The sequence below is a fragment of the Alosa pseudoharengus genome, unplaced genomic scaffold (genome assembly GCF_046254945.1).
Source record: "Alosa pseudoharengus isolate Yale_2024_CS ecotype anadromous, Long Island Sound unplaced genomic scaffold, YU_APseudo_1.1 YU_APseudo_1.1_scf_13, whole genome shotgun sequence".
In the NCBI taxonomy this organism is placed as follows: domain Eukaryota; kingdom Metazoa; phylum Chordata; class Actinopteri; order Clupeiformes; family Clupeidae; genus Alosa; species Alosa pseudoharengus.
The window spans coordinates 33,891,844-33,913,662 of record NW_027468598.1 but is presented as its reverse complement, the minus strand read 5'-3'; the positions used below and the strand labels follow the sequence as shown (position 1 = coordinate 33,913,662).

The window sequence follows — 21,819 nt, the reverse complement described above, 5'->3', positions numbered from 1 at the left end:
AAACTTGATATGGCCAGGTTTAAGTAAATCATGTTCATTTTCAGTTACACGAATGCTATGATGGGCACAAATCAAAATTGTATTTTTGGTTCAGATAGCATAGTTTGCTATTTCAACATGTTTAACATTGTGTTACCTCTGACGTATGGCCCACTTATGGCCTGTTATCTGTTATTTCTCAACCTGGGGCAGATACCCTACAGACCATCCATAAACAAGGATTTAACTACAAAGATGTTTCTTCATTGTCCGGCCTGTGATTCTTTACAGTAATCAGGTTACACAACAACGCTGCTATGAATTTACTGTCAGTCCACAGTTGTTAATTCAATTAATTTAGTCAGTAGGCCTAATTTCACACTGTTAAATATTTGCTTCAAGTAAAAGCCCCAAACACTATACATTTCTGCAGGTTTAGTGACCAAAGTCCAGGGACGGGCTGCATGGGCTTAATTACATATAGAGCAAAAGTCATCAGGCCTTATGTGACACCTCTGTTGTCACCTCTGAAGGGGTCACCTCAGCTGTCTCTCTCTCTCTCTCTCTCTCTCTCTCTCTCTCTCTCAATCTCTCTACTTGGCAGGAGCTACATACTAAACATACAACCAGCCAAGTGTAAATGTTTAGGAGCATGTAAAGACTTAAACACTAACTTCTTCACAGTCTACTACAGTATCAATACTTCAGCTGGAACCTTCCCCGACCCCGGAACCAGGAAGCGAAGAGATGACACGCCCCCATAACTGCCCTAGCGTCTGGATTGGACAATTGACTTGTATGTCATGATGCTCCTTCTATTCAAGTACTATTCACAATACAGTATACGCTTACAAAATCTGCGTATAAATTGCAAATCTCGTTGTGTTACGGACATAGTGCATCTTCAGATAGCAGAGAGCTAGCTAGATAGATAGAGTGAAGACACCGGCGAATCGGTCATCTCAAGTTGATATCGCTTTCTTTTGTGAGGCGACGTGTCATTGTGGCTACTTTGGTGTCGTTTAGACAGTAATATTATGCGACTGCTTATGTAGAATAGTAGCCTACGTAGATATAGTATTTAAATACATGTAGGACTACCTAAAAGGAACTTGACAGTTTGCGTGCGTTCGCTCGCGTGCCTCGAGTGTTGTTGTTGGATTTGTGTGTCGTGCTATACATTATTTAACGTTAGCTAGCTACCTAACTAAGATTAAATTGCACGTAAATGCTATCCCCTCTTGCAGCTCCAAGGTTTTAATCAAGCTTTTTTTTGGAGATATGGATATTGACATTGGTACCGTTTTAGGATGCTCTCTTGGTATTGTTTTGGGGGGACTTGTACTTGCTGCTTATAAACTTGGTCTGTTGTATCAGCTCTTCCACAAGGTAGGTGCCTTTATGTAGGCTACAGTTCATACCTCAGAGTAACCTGTTTGAATAACGTCACTCACACCCTGCAGACATGAATGCATGCAACAACTGATCTGTCACTGAAATGTTGACTTATGGGACAGCTATCGTTACGATTACGACATGAAAATGTCTGTAGGCTAACTTTACAGTAGACAGGCCAGGCCCATTGACAACCTGTCGCTTTTGTTTTAGTTTGGGCTACAGCACAGCAGCCATGATTCTAAATGAAAAGTAAAGATATGTACTGTAAGCTGTATGGAAGAGCAGAAAGGACTGTTAGCAAACACTCCCTTATGTCTGCATCTGTAGGAGATGGATCAGACTTAACCCCAAAGGACACTTGGACTTGGGTAGTAAACTTTGAACGGTCTCAGATGCATTGTGCAATACACTAGGTAGTGGCACATGGCCAATGCACTGAATGGAGATCAACTGGACAAGCAACTGATTTAGCTACACATTTCACACACTGCCTACACTCACCTCGAAATACAGTTGCTACACATGTGTTGCTAGTTTATAGAATGTATGGAGCCCAGTCACACCTACTGATCTCTCTTACAGGTCTGAACCTTTTTGCAACAAGTTACAGGTTAATCTAAGTCATTTTATGCCATCAAAGCATACTGTAGGCCTAGGTCTACCCACAAATCCAGATATGATATTGCCTAAAAGCCTCAACTGATGGCTATCTAAATAACTCCTCACTGCTCCCCGAGCGCCGCTGTTGTTGCAGGCAGCTCACTGCGCCGGGATTAGTGTGTGCTTCACCTCACTGTGTGTTCACTGTGTGCTGAGTGTGTTTCACTAATTCACGGATTGGGATAAATGCAGAGACTAAATTTCCCTCACAGGATCAAAAGAGTATACCTATACTTATACTATACTTATACTTATACTTATACTTATACTTATACTATACTTATTCTATACTTATACTTATACTTATACTTATACTTATACTATACTTATACTTATACTTATACTATACTTATACTTATACTTATACTTATACATCTGTATCCTCTCCTGGCTCCTCCCTCAGACAGAGACCAAGAGCCCTCGGCATGGCGGTGAGAGTGTGGCCGAGGTGCTGCGTGCCCACGGGGTCAAGTTTGTCTTCACCCTCGTCGGGGGCCACATATCCCCCATCCTGGTGGCGTGCGAGAAGCTGGGCATCAGGATCGTGGACACCAGACACGAGGCCACGGCGGTGTTCGCTGCTGATGCCGTGGCGCGCTTGTCAGGTATGCGCATCATGCGATCAGTGCCTCAGTGTGTGCCACCTGTGGAGGGATTTTAACCACCCTGTTCACCATCAAAGTAACACCTGTGGAGCTTGCAGCATGATGCACGTGATGCACAGTACAGGTGTGGTGGTGGTGTCATCTCTGTGACATGGTTTAATCACTATTAGTGATTAAATATCTATTTAATCACTAATAGATATTCATGCCAACCTTTAATCACATTACATTAATTACAGTCCATATTCAAATGATTTCTGTTCCAGAAGTGTCCTTTAATCATTTTTTAATGATATTTTCTAAACAACCCACTGACCCTGGAGAAATTAAAACATAGCCTACCATGTATTCAACTGAGAGCTTTCTTCCAAAACTGGTCCTTCAAGCAGAGTTGCTGCACAGGAGAACAGTTACCTTGAGGAGTACAGTCTATTTTTACAAATGGTTATCCAAATAGAGGTCATTATATCAATACCATTTTGAGAGTTGCCTGGAAACCTCCAGCTGCACACTGACATCAGCTAGAAAATGAAACGGAAGACTTAATCTTAAAGGTGTCGTGTGTGCTCTGTGATTGTGCACAGTCCTGGTGAAACAGCATTTTGCAACTTGTTGTGTACTTTGTCTTTAAGTGCTTAGTCAAATATTATGCATTTTAAAGGCTACTACTGCTGCTACGAGGGACGGTCAGAGTGGTGTTCCTCTTTTTCTAACCGACACATTTTGGATCACACACTTTGGTTTATCAAAGTGAAATTACAGAGCAGGTGTCTATAATTCATAATCACTAAAAAGTAATGTTTTAAGTTCTCTGCAAAGCTCTAAACTCTACAACTCTCTACCATGTACCCTAATGGCTCATCAAGTTGAAGCTAATAGCTTCAGAGCAGTTTGTAAAAGAATCCTAGATCCATGTTTCATTCTCTTGGGTAGAAGAATAAGAATAAGAAGTAAAATAAATGTATTGTAAATCTAAAACTGTTGTCTTAAATGAAACTATAATAAAGACATTGCACCTTTTGTCCAACTCCTGCACCTTTTGTCCACAGGTACTGTAGGGGTTGCTGCGGTGACGGCGGGCCCTGGCCTCACCAATACAGTGACCGCAGTGAAGAACGCTCAGATGGCTGAATCGCCACTGCTGCTGATCGGGGGTGCTGCAGGCACCATGCTGCAGGTCAGTCTCTCTTTCCCACAATCCCTTGTGTGCTCGTTCCAGGGGATTCAGACATTTTGTTCTGCAAAGGGCCTTCAGACAGTATCAGTTGTTCTGTAAAGTTACTTGAGACAATACTACCAGTAATTGTAAAAGCTGATATTTAATTAAGAAATCTTGTAGACGGCCATTTATGAAAGAGTATTCTAAACATCAACGGGGGTGGGTGGGTGGGTGGGTGGGGGGAGGTCAATCTAAGAAAACCTATAACAAAGTTGAATTGGAATGGCAACACAAACTATTTTGATAAGGTGATGACTATTCATTGGGCTCCAACAAGCATAATGGACATTCAGAAGATTTGCCTTGAACAATTTGCCTTGTGTTTTATTCCAATCTGTAGTCAGAATAGTAATGCAAAGCTCTACAATGGACACTAGATGGCACCATTGAGTAAAAAATGACACTAGATGGCTTATGGCACCATTGAAATATCTGGGTATTATGTTGATTTTGAGGGGCTATTGATAAAACTGAAAGCCTGCACTGCCAAGTAAATGTTCTTGTTTGTCTTCAGTTCTTGTTATCTTAGTTCTTGTTAAATTTTGTTATCAGTCCTTTGTAGTTTTGCTATGGTTTTTTGCTGTCGCAAAGTTTATCTTATATGTTGTACATGATGCCACACCCATACCATAATCCTGTTCCCTTTTGAACTTCAGTAAACACCAACACTGACAAACCATGTGGGTTAATAAGTGGTATTTCCCCAAAATATGTGACCAAATATATGTATCTAAAGCAGACGTGTTTCTTTGAGGACTTTGTAATAGAAGGGAATTGAAAAACAAGCCAGGTGATGACGCTCTAGTGTTTGAAGCATCATTTGCATGAACCGTAGCCTGCAGGAGTAATGAAAACAGTGGTGTGTTTCCAATCTCTCTACCATTTTGATATCAATTTGAACCTTTTATTTTTGCAGGGCAGAGGAGCATTGCAGGACATTGACCAGATGTCGCTGTTCAAGCCTCTGTGTAAGTTCTGTGCGTCGGTGCGGACCATCCGGGAGATCGTGCCTATCGTCAGGAAGGCATTGGCCATCGCACAGTCTGGGACTCCTGGTAAGCTTGGACACACAACACTGCCTGTTCATGACAGTCACTCATAACATTAGGAAGGACCAGGATGCATCTCCGGGGTTAATTCTTTATATCGTAAACGTGCTAATTACCAACCATTTTGTTCGAAAATTTTAAAACGACAAAGTTTTTTAATACTTCAAAATAACATTTGATAAATTAACAGTACATCTTTCAGTAGCCATAGGTGTGGTGATTTGATCAAAATCTAGTTTGGTTCTTACCGGGGCTTTTACTGCCTGAAATATCTGATTTTGTTTACCATGCTCGGAGTTTAGTGCTGGGCTGGTGGGTGCCTATTCCCAACCTTTCTCACGGCACATCAATGGTTAGCCCGAGAATTCAAAATTCCACTGGAGCTCCAAGCGGACTTGTACACACAGCTTTACAAGACTGTTTACAGCTCTTCGAGTCTCGGTAAAATGTAATTTTTGCTACATAGCTAATTTATATAAACTTATTGTGTGGGTGCTTGCGTTTCTTTAGGAATCCGCCGTCTTGGTTTGTATAGAAATGAATATTAACCCATTCGCGCTGGATGCTGCATGACGCAACATTGACCCTCCCGCTGGATGCTGCGTAGCGCAACATTGACCCTCCCGCTGGATGCTGCGTAGCGCAGCATGCTTTTTATGTCATGTTTCTAGGTGCTACAGAGGCTTAGATATTAAATTTTGGTAAACCCTCAGGAAATAAGATTATTTAGTCTAGAATGCCATAGGATTCTATAGGCGTTTTTAGCAGGCATTTTAGGAGTAAATGGGTTAAGTGACACATATACGTAAGAGGTTGGACATACTGGACGGTTGGTAATATGTGACGTTCCGATAGTAGCTCTATGGTAGTGGACAACTCTTCTGTGATGTTCTGTAATAACTCTATAATATCCTCACAATAACATGGGAAACGGGAGGTGAAGAGATCTGAAGACTATCATAATAATAATAATAATAATAATAATGATAATAATAATAATACATTTTATTTGTTACATAGTTCCTCTGAAAGCACTCAAGGCCACTTTACAGAGTAAACACAGTGAAAAATAATAATAATCAGCACACAAATAAAAACAAAAAGAAAAAAAAACATAGTGGTAGTAAAAGTCCATAAATTATCTTGAAAAGGTCCATAAGCTATCTTGAAAAGGTCCATAAGCTATCTTGAAAAGGTGAATGGACTATAGATTCCCTCTTTGTTGTGTTTGTGCCCGGGGTGTGTGTGTGTGTGGTACGTGAGTGTGTTTACCCTGTGCCCGGGGTGTGTGTGTGTGTGGTACGTGAGTGTGTTTACCCTGTGCCCGGGGTGTGTGTGGTACGTGAGTGTGTTTACCCTGTGCCCGGGGTGTGTGTGTGTGTGGTACGTGAGTGTGTTTACCCTGTGCCCAGGGTGTGTGTGCGTGTTTGTGTGTGTGTGGTACGTGAGTGTGTTTACCCTGTGCCCGGGGTGTGTGTGTAGTACGTGCGTGTGTTTACCCTGTGCCCGGGGTGTGTGTGTGTGGTACGTGCATGTGTTTACCCTGTGCCCGGGGTGTGTGTGTGTGGTACGTGCGTGTGTTTACCCTGTGCCCGGGGTGTGTGTGTGTGTGTGTGGTACGTGCGTGTGTTTACCCTGTGCCCGGGCTGTGTGTGTGTGGTACGTGCGTGTGTTTACCCTGTGCCCGGGGTGTGTGTGTGTGTGGTACGTGCGTGTGTTTACCCTGTGCCCGGGGTGTGTGTGTGTGGTACGTGCGTGTGTTTACCCTGTGCCCGGGCTGTGTGTGTGTGTGTGTGGTACGTGAGTGTGTTTACCCTGTGCCTGGGGTGTGTGTGTGTGTGTGTGGTACGTGAGTGTGTTTACCCTGTGCCTGGGTTGTGTGTGTGTGTGTGTGGTACGTGCGTGTGTTTACCCTGTGCCCGGGCTGTGTGTGTGTGTGTGTGTTGTACGTGCGTGTGTTTACCCTGTGCCCGGGCTGTGTGTGTGTGTGTGTGGTACGTGAGTGTGTTTACCCTGTGCCCGGGCTGTGTGTGTGTGTGTGTGTGGTACGTGAGTGTGTTTACCCTGTGCCCGGGCTGTGTGTGTGTGTGTGTGGTACGTGCGTGTGTTTACCCTGTGCCCAGGCTGTGTGTGTGTGTGTGTGGTACGTGCATGTGATTACCCTGTGCCCGGGCTGTGTGTGTGTGTGTGTGTGTGTGGTACATGAGTGTGTTTACCCTGTGCCCGGGGTGTGTGTGTGTGTGTGTGTGTGTGTGTGTGGTACGTGAGTGTGTTTACCCTGTGCCCGGGCTGTGTGTGTGTGTGTGTGGTACGTGCGTGTGTTTACCCTGTGCCCGGGCTGTGTGTGTGTGTGTGTGGTACGTGAGTGTGTTTACCCTGTGCCCGGGCTGTGTGTGTGTGTGTGTGCTACGTGAGTGTGTTTACCCTGTGCCCGGGCTGTGTGTGTGTGTGTGTGGTACGTGAGTGTGTTTACCCTGTGCCCGGGGTGTGTGTGTGTGTGTGTGTGTGTGTGTGTGTGTGGTACGTGCGTGTGTTTACCCTGTGTGTGTGTCTCGTGTGCTCTCTTTAGGCCCTGTGTTTGTGGAATTCCCCATCGACACACTCTACCCCTACCACCTGGTGTCTAAAGAGTTTGGCGTGAAGAACCCACCCAAAGGCCTCATGGGAAAAATCGTCACCTGGTAGGTAGAGAGCAGTCTAATTCTATTCGATCCTATTGTGTGTGTGTGTGATTTATAGAACTGAACATTGTTATAGGGCATATTGTGTAAAAGGTGCATTCCAGAAATGTATTCCTTTCAACAACAGTGCAAGAAAAGTTAGATTTACTTTTTGAATTAACTAAGGTACCTGGAGAATCACCTCTCAAACCTGTTTGCTGGTGCCTGGGAATCCCGTGATGTGTCACCTTTACCTGTCCAGATCCCACAGGCCACAGATGACCAGGTGAGACTTTCTGTCCGCTAAAAGCTGGCAGAGGTGAGACAAATGTCTGTAACTGTAACTAATAAATTGACCCCAATTATGGTAGTTACCGGTACATCTAGTTGTTTGTAGCTGAACGCTAACCCTTTATTTAGTCTATTTTGTTTAAATTGAGAGTCATTGGTGACAGATGTCAGTGGAGGACTTCAATCTTAAAGCACTGATTTGACCAAATAGTGCTGTATTTTAGTCGGTTGTGTTGAATTTCCCCTGGGGATCAATAAAGCATTTATCTATCTATTTATCTATCTAAGAGACTGCTTGAATGCCCTCTTTCACTCAGTGGTAGTTTCATGTCTCAGGTTTGACTGGTTTACCATACAGGTTCAAAGATGCATAGAGCTGGTCAGCAGAGCCAAGAAGCCTGTTATCCTTCTGGGTAGCCAGGCCACCCTCCCGCCGACACCCACCGAGGACATCAGGTGAGGCTGCCCAAAATGGCACAAACCAACTCCCAAACCCTTTATCTTGCATAAAACACTGTCCTGCGGCTTATACACAATGTGGCTACTACACAGGAAATTACTCTACAGTTGTGCCCTTGAACAAGGCACTTACGGTAATCTCGAGTTGCTCCAGGGAGATTTGCCCCTGCTGTTGGTATCTGGAAGTCACTTTGGATAAAAAGTGTCAGATTAATGAATTAATTAATGAACGAATGAATGACCGAATGAACAAACAAACAAACATGAACTGCTGTACTGTGTGTGACATTTTAATGAACAAATCAGCCTAAACCACTAGCATGCAAAGCTGTCAAATAACTGTCTTAATCATGCATGAATGTATGGGCTATTTTCTGTCTTCAGGAAGGCCTTGGAGGCCTTGGGTATCCCATGCTTCCTGGGTGGAATGTCCCGAGGCATGCTGGGAAAAGACAGCCCCATACATATCAGACAGAACCGCCGTGATGCCCTGAAGGATGCTGATCTGGTGGTGCTAGCAGGTAAGGCACAGAGAAACCATAACGGTGCTGATCTGGTGGTGCTAGCAGGTAAGGCCCAGAGAAACCATAAAGGTGCTGATCTGGTGATGCTACTGTAGCAGGTAAGGCACAGAGAAACCATAAAGGTGCTGATCTGGTGATGCTACTGTAGCAGGTAAGGCACAGAGAAACCATAAAGGTGCTGATCTGGTGATGCTACTGTAGCAGGTAAGGCACAGAGAAACCATAAAGGTGCTGGCACACGGACCCAACAACTGAGTCATCAGTTCAACTTGCACCCAGGCTCGGACTGGTAATCTGTACAACCGGACAAATGCCCGGTGGGCCGGTCCACATGTGGGCCGGTGACCTCCGGGATTTACATTTTTTTTTTTTTTAAGTTATTTAGCCTATTTGCAGCCGTCATGTAGACCTAGGCTTAGCCTATAAATGCAGTTGCATCCATTTGGATTGGGGGGTGACGGGTCAATCATTTTGGCCTCTTCATGACAGGTTCAGTGTGTGTTACGATCGCGCCCCCCTGCCCCACCCCTCAAGTGGATTTGTCCAAGCAGCCGCTTGGTTTGTGGGGAAATATAGCCTACGAGTCCATGCATGGTAGCCTAGGCTATATAAGTGCCCTCCGCTGGCTGGTGTTCACATCATCGCAGTTTAACCATAAACAGCAATCAGAGGTGTCTAATTTTATTCCATAAATATATTGTTTTTATAGACGTTAGTTGCACGCTACGAAGAGCTTCCATTTACTGCACCATGTAGGCTGTAGTGCGGTTTGTTTGTCAACATAAAAAAAACTCCGGGTAGCCTACAATTTTCGCACAACTTGGTGGAAAAGTGTAGCACAGGTTAAAGAAAACCTATTCATGTTTGGACTCAAAAGTCCACCAAGTGTTACATTAGATGCACAATCAATCGCGAGTCGATGCAGGTAAAAAGTATCAACTGGTAGGTTAGTAACGAAGGTAGCCTAATTTTGCAAAATGTGATGACGGCACACACACTTGGGCAAAAACGTTTAGTATAGGCCCACACTTGTGGTGATAGCCTACAGTTAATGTGAATCGCTGACTATAACCAATGTAAAGGAGAAGATTTGCACCAAATAGGCCTAAAGGCTGTGGTTGTGTTTCTACAACATGTTGGCACAAATCGTAATTTCTGTCAACTATGACGATCTCCATGCATGTTCAGTAGCCTATATTTTTCATTTAGTCAAGCAGTGACATGTGGTTTAATCAGTGTTGGGCAAGTTACTTCAAAATCGTAATATATTATGTATTACTTATTACTGTCATTTCAAAGTAATTCATTACATTATAATATTACTGTCTCTGAATTGTAAGGCATTACACTACTATTGTATTACTTTTAAGTTACTTTAAATATCTAGAAATATGGATTTGGAATTCTTAATGCAGTTTATTATGCTCAATGCAGCTCATTGCACTTCTAATGGAGGGTGATGTGGTATAACATAATGACTGAGCTAGGCTTAAGGCTAACAACAGTAGAATGCAATAGGTGCAGTGATGGCTCATGATGCAATACAAGGAGGAACAATCATAGCCAGGATTTTGTTTAAAGAAGACAAAAGGTCAAAGTCTGGTCAATTGTGATAGAAATGCTGTAACTTTAGGCTTAGGCCTACTCATTAAAATCAACAGAGAGCCCACTACCTGTATATTGTAACCCAAAACTTAAAGACATGTCAAGATAGGCTACACAGTGCAGCTACTGGCCATTTTGGTGCCCTAACTGGTGAAATACAGTATTAACCTAAGTATGTCATCATATGGCCAACTATAAAGATGTAATCTGCCTGTTCCCAGGGATGGGTAGTATTTCTGAAACATGTAATATGTGTTTCAAATGCAAAATAGTATTTTGTCATTTGTATTTTATTGGGTTGAAGGAAATGGTTCTGTATTTTGTATCAAAATACTTTATTGGTGTGTATTTTTGTATTTTAAAAATACTGCAAAATACTAAATGTATAATTAAATTATAATGTAATGAATTACTTTGAAATGACAGTAATAAGTAATACATAATATATTACGATTTTGAAGTAACTTGCCCAACACTGATTAAACCACATGTCACTGCTTGACTAAATGAAAAATATAGGCTACTGAACATGCATGGAGATCGTCATAGTTGTCAGAAATTACGATACTGATTATATAATAACCTATAGGTCCAAATCTGAATGTTTGGGTTCAGTTTATGAAGTGTTGCTACAGCATGATACTGTGTGTTTTTTATTTATGGGGGGGGAATCAGGCGGGGATTTTGGTATCGGTGGGCTTGTGTGTGTGTGTGTGGGGGGGGGGGGGGGGGGGGGGGGGGGGTCGTCGGTCCAGGAGAAAATTGCCAGGGCCGAATTTTGTTCCCAGTCCGACCCTGCTTGCACCTAATTAATTAATTAATTATCTTACAGAGTTGTGGTTCGTATGTTTATATATATATATATATACATATATGAAAACATTATGTTCATTGTTGATGTTTAATATTGATATTGTTGTTATTATTACTATTACTATTATGCTTAATGTAGGCTTTTCAACTTTATTTTAAACTATTTTAAACTATTTTTGTAGTGTATATTGTGAGTCCGTTTGGACAAAAGTGTGCTTATAGTGACTACAATAAACACACGCACTGGCAAGAAACGTTTGGGACACGTCCAGTTTGACTTGAATGATAGTGGTGATGCAGTTCAACTGTCATGTTGACATTGCTCACTCTGCTCTGAATCAGTCATAAGTTTCTCCACTTCTACCATCTCCATTTTTACTGTTTGTTATGGAATACGAATGTCTTACTACTCATTAGTTTACACATCATCTAAGGCTAGGTCAGTAATCAACTATGTTAGGAATGAACTACTAGTTTGAATATTATTGAACGCTTACATACTGTTATACAATCTTAAGTAAGTGTAATAAACCGTTAAACAGCATCCTCTTTTCTGATCAAGATATTGTGTGAACATGACCCATGGCGGCCGTGGATGTGTTAATGTGTGACATGTGTATTACAGGGACGGTGTGTGATTTCCGCCTCAGCTACGGCAGAGTGTTGAACCGGCGCAGTAAGATCATCGCCGTCAACCGAGACAAGAGCCAGCTCCTGAAGAACTCCGACATGTTCTGGAAGCCCACGGTGGCTATTCAGGGTGAGCCCTACAAACCACATTCTAACAGCAACACAGACGGTAGCTATTCAGGGTGAGCCCTACAAACCGCATTCTAATGCCCATTGACTGGAGCATTGAAGAATTGACGTTGCCTGCTGACTTATCTTGAGTTGCCATTCGTCGAAAGATAAAGGCTGAATTAGGACAGAGAATGAGAGAGAAGTGCTTGGAGAGCTAATACGAATACATGACTTGCTGCCTTGGGGTCATTGCCTTTAAGCAACAGTATGCAGGAATTTGTCTTATATTGTTTATGGGTTAATAGTTTTAAGTATAATTTTCTTTTTCGATTTATTTTGATGATATATGACCACGCACAAGTCATTCATACACTAGCTGACGAGTCTAAGCACAGTGTAAGTTAGTAAGTGGTTTGTGTGTCTCTCTGGTGCAGGAGATGCAGGGTCTTTCCTAGATCGTCTTTCCAAGGGGCTCAAGGGGTACAAGTGTCCGGAAGACTGGCCCCAAAGCTTGAAACAGGGAGACATCACCAAAGAGCAGACAAACAGGTAATAGACTTTCGCTCACCTCAAAGAGTGCTGTGTGTATCATTCTGTCACCTCAAAGAGTGCTGTGTGTATCATTCTGTCACCTCAAAGAGTGCTGTGTGTATCATTCTGTCACCTCAAAGAGGTTGTGTGTATCATTCTGTAAGGACTTTTTTGGTTTGTTTCATACTAAAAGAGCTACACATAGCAGCTTGACATTTATATGGAAATAAATCTCTTAAGAGTCATTCAATTGAAATGTAGAGTGAATTTAGAGTAGAGTTTTTATTTTTAGTTTAGTTTGTATGGCCCTATGTCTCCCTCCTCCTCCACGCAGGGCGAAGGCAGATGAGAAGACCGAGCTGCACCTCAACCCTCTGGGCGTGCTGCACCGCGTGGACGAGCTCATGGCCGAGGACAGCATCATCGTCGCAGACGGCGGCGACTTCGTGGGCAGCGCAGCGTACATCATGAGGCCGCGTGGCCCGCTGCGTTGGCTTGACCCAGGTCAGGGGTCAGGACCTGAGACCACGTCCAGGCTTTACAAATACCTACACACACACAGTCAATGTTTTATTATTGTTAGTATTAATAAGTATTATTACAGGACTAGGGGAACATTGATGGGATGTGTCAGTTACATATTATTATTATTATTATTATTATGGGAGGAAGATAAATAGTATTAGTAAATCAGGGCTTAATGTTCTCAGGCTGCTGAAGATTAAAAAATAGATAAGTATAGGTAATGGATTCAAATGTTTCTGAGAACTTCATGCTCAGGAATTGTCCTTACTTTAAGCCCTGAGTAAATTCATATATTTACTACTTTTAAAGCAGATCAGATTTTTTAAAGCAGATCAGACATTTTTGCACGGCACTGCCAATATGAGAAGTCAAAAACGGAGAAAAAACATCAAAGTAGTCCTGCATTACTATTATGATTACCCATCATTTATAGCATGTAAATGCAGCCCAGTTTAACGTTAACCCTTAGATCAACTCAAAGACACACTGGATAGAGAGAACAGAAGAGGTTATAGGAGGCGAAACAAGATGCTGTATATCATTTCTTTTTTTGTGATCAAATGTTTATTTAGAAACTGAAGAATCACAACATTCGCATCACACATCAATCAAATCTTAAAGTCTAGAATAGAATAAACATCAAAAGCCAATTTTTGTATGGAGGCTGTATGAGTACTTAATTAGGAGTGTGATCTGCTGAATGAGCCCTCAGTATACTCTGAGTGCTGTGTGTGTGTGTGTGTGTGTATGTGTGTGTGTGTGTGTGTGTGTGTGTGTGTGTGTGCGTGCGTGATGCTTTTTAAGTATGTGGAGTCTCACTGAACGCTTCCCTTGTGGTCTCCCAGGAGCTTTCGGGACGCTGGGCGTGGGTGGAGGATTTGCTCTGGGAGCAAAGCTGTGCCGACCTGACTCAGAGGTGAGGACCTTCATGTCTTCATCACTTCACCTCACTAGCTTCATCACTCCATTGAGTCAGATAATTGCTCTTCCTTAGGACATCTGCTCCTTCAGCGTTATTGATCTTTTTCAGATTAGCAATGCATATCAGGATTTGATTTGTTTTGTTTGTGACTACTAACCTTAAAAAGCACGGGATAAAAAAATGTTTTAACTCCGCAACTGTGGTTTGAAACATAAATCAATGGGATGGGTCATTTTTCCTCAGCTTGTTGACTGATTACATTTGACTTACAGGTGTGGATTGTGTACGGTGACGGTTCCCTTGGCTACAGCGTTGCAGAATTTGACACCTTCACCAGGCATAAGGTGAAGTGCTTCCTTCACACACAAACCACAAGAAACACTCAAGGCAGCTTAAAGACCCTTCACTCACAAACCACAGGAAACACTTATTATAGAGGCAGCTTAAAGACCCTTCACACACAAACCACAAACCACACAAAACACTCATTATAGAGGCAACTTAATAATAAGCTTAAAGACACTTACGCTGTCTGAGGTGAGGATACATTCAGAAAGGGATTCTTTTCTTATTACATAGTGGGAGGAAGTTGTCGTTGTTTTTTTTCCCCCCAGTAATTTCTGCATAGAAATTATAAGTATATCAAGTTTTCCTAAAGAAATACTGTACATTGTATGACTGATAGACACTGAGGTAATTTCAATGTGTTTTTTTATTATTAATATTTAAACCCACTCTTGTTACCTCTGCCAGACTCCTGTGATCGCTGTGGTGGGAAATGACGCCTGCTGGAGTCAGATATCCAGAGAGCAGGTGCCCATATTGGGCAGTAATGTGGCCTGTGGTCTGGCCTTCACAGGTGAGTGGCCTGTGGCCTGTGGTCTGGCCTTCACAGGTGAGTGGCCTGTGGTCTGGCCTTCACAGGTGAGTGGCCTGTGGTCTGGCCTTCACAGGTGAGTGGCCTGTGGTCTGGCCTTCACAGGTGAGTGGCCTGTGACCTGTGGTCTGGCCTTCACAGGTGAGTGGCCTGTGGCCTGTGGTCTGGCCTTCACAGGTGAGTGCTGAAAGGCGCTGAGGGGAGTGGATGGGCAGTGGGGCAGACACAACACGTTATTTCATGTTATTTGGGAAGTGAAATAAAAACTTCTATGCACATAAAAGGTTTATTTCCCTCAAATTGCGCTCACAAATGTTCTAAAATCTATATTTTTGTCGAGCATAGCTCAGGTAAACACTCTAGCAAGGTACACTTCTCTTTGCTCCCAAGTTGCCTTTTCTGCTTGGTCAGTTCCATTTAATCACAGGCAAACTACTGCTGCTGTTGTTGGTCATGTTGACATATCACTGTGTTTCCTGACTCTGTACTGACTGATGCTGTACTCTACTGTGGGTTTGCCTGGACGATTCAGGATTCTGTTCTCTCTCCTTTGTCCCCATCATTCAGACTATCACACTGTTGCCGATGGCTTCGGCGGGATCGGTCACCTGATTGGGCGAGAGAATGAGGCGCAGCTGGATGACATCATCAAAGAGGCACAGCGTCAGAGCAGGGAGGGCCGGGCAACGCTACTCAATGTCCTCATTGGGAAGACCAACTTCAGAGAGGGCTCAATCTCCGTGTAACACTACTCCTAAAAACTACAACGATACTCCGCCAGCCAGCCAAAGGAAATGACCACACAGGAAGTGTCTCTCTTCTGCCCTGCTCCTGGACTGTGAGCTCTACGTTAGCGTTAAGAGAATCATTCCAACTTAACCTTACTCATGTGGCTGATCAGAGACAAAGTGATGTAAGGGATACTGTAATAGTGAGATGGTTGGAATGAAAGTAAATATATTATAGCTTAGCGCCCCCTGGGGGCAGGGAATGGAATGCTGTTGTATGCTGTGCTCTGCTGCTTGACTCCAATGTACTGCAGGTTCTATAGAAAAGGGAATGATATCGATGGTCATATGTGTGGAACTCTAACTATCCTTTCCTCCAGTTAGCAGTACTCCAGCCTAGCATACTTTTTAAGTTCATTGAAGGCCTTATGATTCAACTATATATTTATGTGTTGATATTGGGAAATAATTTAATTGCACTTAATTATTATTATTATTTTTATTTTATTTGTAAGAATCTATTAGGAATCGTTGGAGATGCCGTTTTTTCTTACAAAATCAGAAAACCATTAACACAAAATGACAGTATAGAATCGACTGATTCAAATATTAGGTCCATCCTGACAAAAACATGTTACTACGTTACTAACGTAACTGAATACACATTCACCTGAAATGTCTGAATGTAAAATATCATATTTTTACAAGCAAGTAAGCCTATCACTTGGGCGCTCTCTGTGAAAAACAATTGCACTAAGCAGAGCACTGACACAACATCCGATTTAATGTTTAAGAGCACTTCAAACCTGATCAATCAACAGTTCAGTTACATGAAAGCAAATACTATTATCTTACCTTTGTATGATTTCTATAAAGAATTGCAATTAAGCATTCACCTTTATGCCTCTAGTGGACACAAATCAGTCCGTTCATCTGTTTGAGAGGCAGTGCTGAATGGGATTGGGAAAATGAACATGTTTGATGTTGCAATAAAGACATGAACTCTTCCACGTTATCATTTGTATAATTTTACTATGGAATGGTTGATGAAGGGACAGAGATCACCTCATATCTCACTCACTGCTATAAGAAAATATATCATGAAGCCTGTCCTCATTTTATTGGAATAGTAGAGGATGGCTGAGGAACCCAGAACTGCATTGATTGGCTGTTAACCCGGTACCTTATGATGCATGATGCGGTAGATTATAATGCACAGTCCTCCTGGTAGCCTGAAAACCAGACAAATCTTAGAGTGAATTTGTATTTTCTGTCAGATAATAATAATAATAATAATAAGTTTATTTTATATAGCGCCTTTCTCAAACCCAAGGTCGCTTTACATAGTAGGAAGGCAGGGAAACACAATAACAAACACACAAACAATACAACAGAGACAAAGGCAGGGAATATAATAACAAACAAACAAAACAATACAACAAAGACAAGTTATCTGTAGGAACTATGTGTTGGGTGTGGAGGAGAAGTGATCATTAAACAGAAAGGTCTTGAGATGTGCTTTGAAGAAAGGAAGAGAAGGACAGGCACGAAGGGGTTGGGGGAGGGAGTTCCAGAGTTTGGGGGCCAAGGCACTGAAGGACCTGCCACCCAGGGTGGAGAGTCTGGAGCGGGGGATAGCCAAGAGGTTTTGGTCAGAGGATCTGAGTGAGCGGGAAGGAGTGTAAAGGGTCAGGAGGTCACAGATGTAGGGGGGAGCAAGGTTGTGGAGGGCTTTGAAGGTGAGTAGTAGTACTTTGTATTTGATCCGGGACGGAACTGGTAGCCAATGGAGTTGATGGAGAATGGGGGTGATGTGTGCTGATCGTCTGGTATGGGTGAGGAGCCTAGCTGCAGAGTTTTAAAATATATTGTAGTCTTTGAAGCGTTTTAGTGGGTAGACCAAGGAAAAGTGAGTTGCAGTAATCTAAACGGGACATAATGAAAGAGTGAACCAAAGTCTGTGCATCACTAGCAGAGAGGAAGGGTCGGAGGCGTGCAATGTTACGGAGGTGAAAAAAAGCAGTCTTAGTGAGTGATTTGATATGAGGATCAAAGCTAAGGGTGGAGTCAAGCTGAATGCCAAGGTTTTTAACAACGGGTGGAGTGGACAGATGAGCCATCAATGTTGAGAGTGAGATGGGGAGATTTGGTGAGGATGCTTTTAGGGCCAATCAGCAGAATTTCGGTTTTGTCTGTGTTGAGCTTGAGAAAATTGTTTTGCATCCATAATTTTAAGTCAGAGAGGCATTCAGTGAGGGAGCGTGGTGGGGGGTTAGAGGGAGAGGGAGTGGTAAGATAGAGTTGGATGTCATCTGCATAGCAGTGGAAGTTGAGACCGTGGCTGCGAATAATCTGGCCAAGAGGGAGGATGTATATGAGAAAGAGGAGGGGCCCAAGTACAGAATGACCCTCTCCCATTCAAGCCAATTTCCAAACTCACCAAAATACCAAGAACCAATCACAACTACTTATATGCCACGGGGCGGGCTCTATATGACAACAGGACACAACTAACGGGGGCACAGATGCCATCGGTATTTAACAATTAATGTGTTTCTGAATTTTCTTTGAAATTGAGTAAACAACTGTATTTAACTGTATTTTGGGGCAGCCATTGCCCACCGGTTAGCACTCCGGACCTGTAACCGGAGGGTTGCCGGTTCGAGCCCCAACCAGTGGCCAGTGGGAACGGCTGAAGTGCCCTTGAGCACCTAACCCCTCACTGCTCCCCGAGCGCCGCTGTTGTAGCAGGCAGCTCACTGCGCCGGGATTAGTGTGTGCTTCACCTCACTGCGTGTTCACTGTGTGCTGAGTGTGTTTCACTAATTCACGGATTGGGATAAATGCAGAGACCAAATTTCCCTCACGGGATCAAAAGAGTATATATACTTATATACTTATATATACTTAAAACCTCTGTTTACAACAAAAGATGTGTTTGTTGTATTTCCAGTTGCCGGAATTCTCCTTTAAAGGAGAGGTTGGTGTTTCAAAGCCAACATTTTTTATTATTGTTTCCGTACACAGTCGTGGCTTGGTAAATGGGAAAAGAACACAGTGATGGACCCCCACACAAAACACCAATTCCTGCCAGTTTGCAACAGGTGGCTTTAGTGCTGGTTCAATGGGAAGGCTGAATGATTGCATTTTTACAGTTTGTCTCAGTCGCTTTGGTGCATTTCTCGAATCATAATAATCATTTGCACAACAGTTAGTGCATTTCTCAAAACAATCACTGCAAACTGCACTGCGTAGTTGATAAGCTACAAAAGTGTGTATCATGCTGAAAATGCTTAGTTTATGCCTCAAAAGCAAATAGTTATGCCAATGAAGCGGTCAGTGCAATCAAAATGACAAGTCATGATGCCATTGTTTATATCAAGATAGTCAAGAACTGTTTTGTCTTGTTGTCAATGCGAAGTTTACTCTGTAAGTATTTCTAATGAACAATGTGCAAGGCAGTACTATTTTCTATTTCAATTTTCTATTTATTTATTTTTTCTAATGAAAGACATTGTGACAGTACTAAGAAAACAACGGCTTTTACAGCATTGTGCAAATGAAAAATGTCGGTTTAGACATTAATGGCTTTGTGTTGACTTTGAGGTGGCAGCAAATGTTATGCTATGTATGTATGTTATGTAACTGTTATGCAAGCTGCACTCACTACTTTACATTGTATCAAAGTGTAATTTCTTCAGAATTGTCCCATGAAAAGATATAATAAATAATTTGCAGAAATGTGAGGGGTGTACTCGCTGTTGTGAGACACTGTATTTGTTCTGCCTCTGGCAAAGTTACAGTTAGTATAGGCAGTTTAATGCCATCTAGTGGTTCATTCTAATGTGCATTTGTTATCTGTACTGTTTTGTTTGATTTATGCCATAGCAACCAGGACAACCATCTTGATAAGCATCAGCACATTTTTTAGTTATTTGCTGAATTATCATCTGTCCACATCCTATATGTTTAAGCCCTCGAAAAGCATTGTTGGTAAGTTTAATAATTGCTTACTTCAAGCAGATTGTATGTTTAGAGACATTATTTGGTAGTTTCTGTTAAATCTATCTGTCAGGATCTGGAAGAAACTTTTGCTTCACATTTGTATGCCTTCTGTTGCTAAGGAGGCAAAATGGTGATTCTCTTTTACGGATCATTTAAGCATTACTTTTGTCACAGTTATTTCTCCTAATTTTGCCTTAGGAGAAATAAAACAAGCAAAAGATGAGACACATGAGAAGTAGTCACATAAGAGATATTAGTTTGAGAAGCAGGAGAAATACGAGTATAGTCTCACTTACAACTTGTTTCTCCTTAGGAGAAATAATAGGGCAAATGAGGAGACATTGCAATGAGAAACTGTTGAGAAGTAGGAGTTACAATTGAGATATCAGTTTGAGGGTCAAAAAATAGGGCACTCCATAGCATTTCAAACTTTTATTTTATAAAACAAAGCAAAACAGTTGTACTTTAAAAATGGACTTTAAGCAATGGGAGCTTGCACAGTTGCACTTTAAAATGGACTTCAAGCAATGGAACCATGTTAATGCCTTGATATGTTCTTTTTATAATGTGTATTATTTTTTTTGTGTGTGTGAGTGTGTATGTGAGTATTGTTTTTAAAAGCTGCACAAGCAAATTGCATTGTACGGACCAACTGCACAATGACAAGTCTATATATAAATCATACAACATGGAGAAATGAACTAATAAACAATCACATAAACAAACTGAACATGTGCCAAAGCGTGCCATACTGTGTACAATGGTGGATGAAAGCGTGGGCTGGTCAATCTGCATCTTTTATCCTGGTGGTGGAACCAACCAAAGGGAGGAGGGAGAGAAGAGCAGAAAATAGAACATTGTCAGTTTGTGAGCCACTCAAAAATACAAAGACATTTGTCTTTCATAACTGTGGGAATTTTGATACAGCACAATGATCAGACACACCTTATTAATCACTTAAACACAGAATGGGGGATGTGATAGCTACCACTCACATTTGCTATATGTTGCCCCATTGAAAAATAGATTTTATTGATATATTTGTCAAGCTTAAACAAGTTTGTTGAACTCCCTCACCTAGTAGTGAGTGAGCTTACCGTTAGGCAAAACCTTGTTTTGGTTGGACTACGCCTATTCAGTGTAAAAAAACAATAGGTATCTGAAAATAGTTTAGTTCAGATGTCAAAAAAGTAATTTGGGCATTTTTTTTTTTGTCATCGGGGAGCTGGAACGCATAACAACTAAATGCAGCGTCGCCTTGTTTAGTTCTGATAGTGGGTTTCAATAGGAACATTTCTCCATGTGATCTGTGAAGTTTAAGTGATGAGTATTGCTGGAACATGTCACACAGTCTCATTGAAGGGCAAATCTGGTGTAAACTGATCCAAAGCCTTGTTGTTCGAGCTCACCAGGCACTGTCTAAAGGACAAAGAACAATAAAATGTGTCATAACCTAGACAAGTTATGGACTAGGAAGTAAAGCTGACTCAATATGGCAAAAAAGCCTTCGGTATCTTCTTTCCATTTCAGGGTTTCCCCAGGTTTGACCACCCCAAATAAGACTTTTTAAGACCTTTTTAAGACCACTTACATGAAAATTAAGACCTATATCACACCCATTATGCGGATCTAACAAGTAGCATGATAACGTTACAAAGTGGCTTATCTTTAACTAACATTAGCCTGAGGTTAAGCTAACCGGTTGGCTAGCTAGATAATTATGCACTTACCTGGAAATGATGTCTCTTCTAATTTTTGAAATCCACTCTCTCTTCAATCTGGTGTCTGTCAGGAACCTGTGGAACTAACGTGTTTTGTCTTTTTCCCGTCTTTTGTAGTAGGAATTACACCCAGGCACACAGCAGACATATTCGTGACTAATACAATCCACAACATCCACACACACACAACTACAGGTACAGAACTCGAACTTCCCACCCTGAGCATGACCTCAAAACAAGATGGCCGCCGTGTGAATTTGGTGAATAAACAAACAAATAAATATTGCAAATTCAAAAATGAAATGTCGTCCAATTTTCTAATACTATACATGGATTTCTATGCAACGTCACTAAAACATGCGTGCGCAACCAAGAGGCAGAAAGCACCATAGAACAGCATAGAGCAATGCAAAAGAGCAAAAGAATAAAATGAGTTTTTGTGCTGAAAACTGCACCAATTCGAAATCACAATGGTTAGAGAATGTTAAATATGTTCAGTATCCCTAA

At 42.0% G+C, this 21,819-nt stretch overlaps 1 protein-coding gene and 1 long non-coding RNA gene across 2 annotated transcripts; one reads left to right on the top strand and one right to left on the bottom strand.

The window, feature by feature from the left end:
* The first annotated feature begins 881 nt into the window (after positions 1-881).
* Positions 882-16,593, top strand: ilvbl (ilvB (bacterial acetolactate synthase)-like). Its single transcript, XM_076282900.1, has 15 exons — positions 882-1,368; positions 2,441-2,642; positions 3,692-3,819; positions 4,778-4,916; positions 7,480-7,591; positions 7,757-7,856; positions 8,220-8,317; positions 8,705-8,841; positions 11,888-12,022; positions 12,438-12,552; positions 12,869-13,038; positions 13,905-13,975; positions 14,254-14,325; positions 14,735-14,840; positions 15,426-16,593. The coding sequence occupies exons 1-15, from the start codon at positions 1,261-1,263 to the stop codon at positions 15,602-15,604; spliced, it is 1,872 nt and encodes a 623-aa protein (XP_076139015.1). The 5' UTR covers positions 882-1,260; the 3' UTR covers positions 15,605-16,593.
* A 3,415-nt stretch (positions 16,594-20,008) lies between these two features.
* LOC143121264 (uncharacterized) lies at positions 20,009-21,476 on the bottom strand. Its single transcript, XR_012986461.1, has 2 exons — positions 21,322-21,476; positions 20,009-21,010 (listed from the first exon to the last, which is right to left on the bottom strand). It is a non-coding gene; the product is annotated as an uncharacterized LOC143121264 (long non-coding RNA).
* Positions 21,477-21,819: the final 343 nt, after the last annotated feature.

Excerpts from the sequence above, each read along its gene's own strand:
- ilvbl (XM_076282900.1), top strand. The coding sequence starts at position 1,261 with ATGGATATTGACATTGGTACCGTTTTAGGATGCTCTCTTGGTATTGTT. Across the intron at positions 8,842-11,887 it reads TGATCTGGTGGTGCTAGCAG|GGACGGTGTGTGATTTCCGC; the intron begins GTAAGGCACAGA and ends TGTGTATTACAG. Across the intron at positions 14,841-15,425 it reads CTGTGGTCTGGCCTTCACAG|ACTATCACACTGTTGCCGAT; the intron begins GTGAGTGGCCTG and ends CCCATCATTCAG.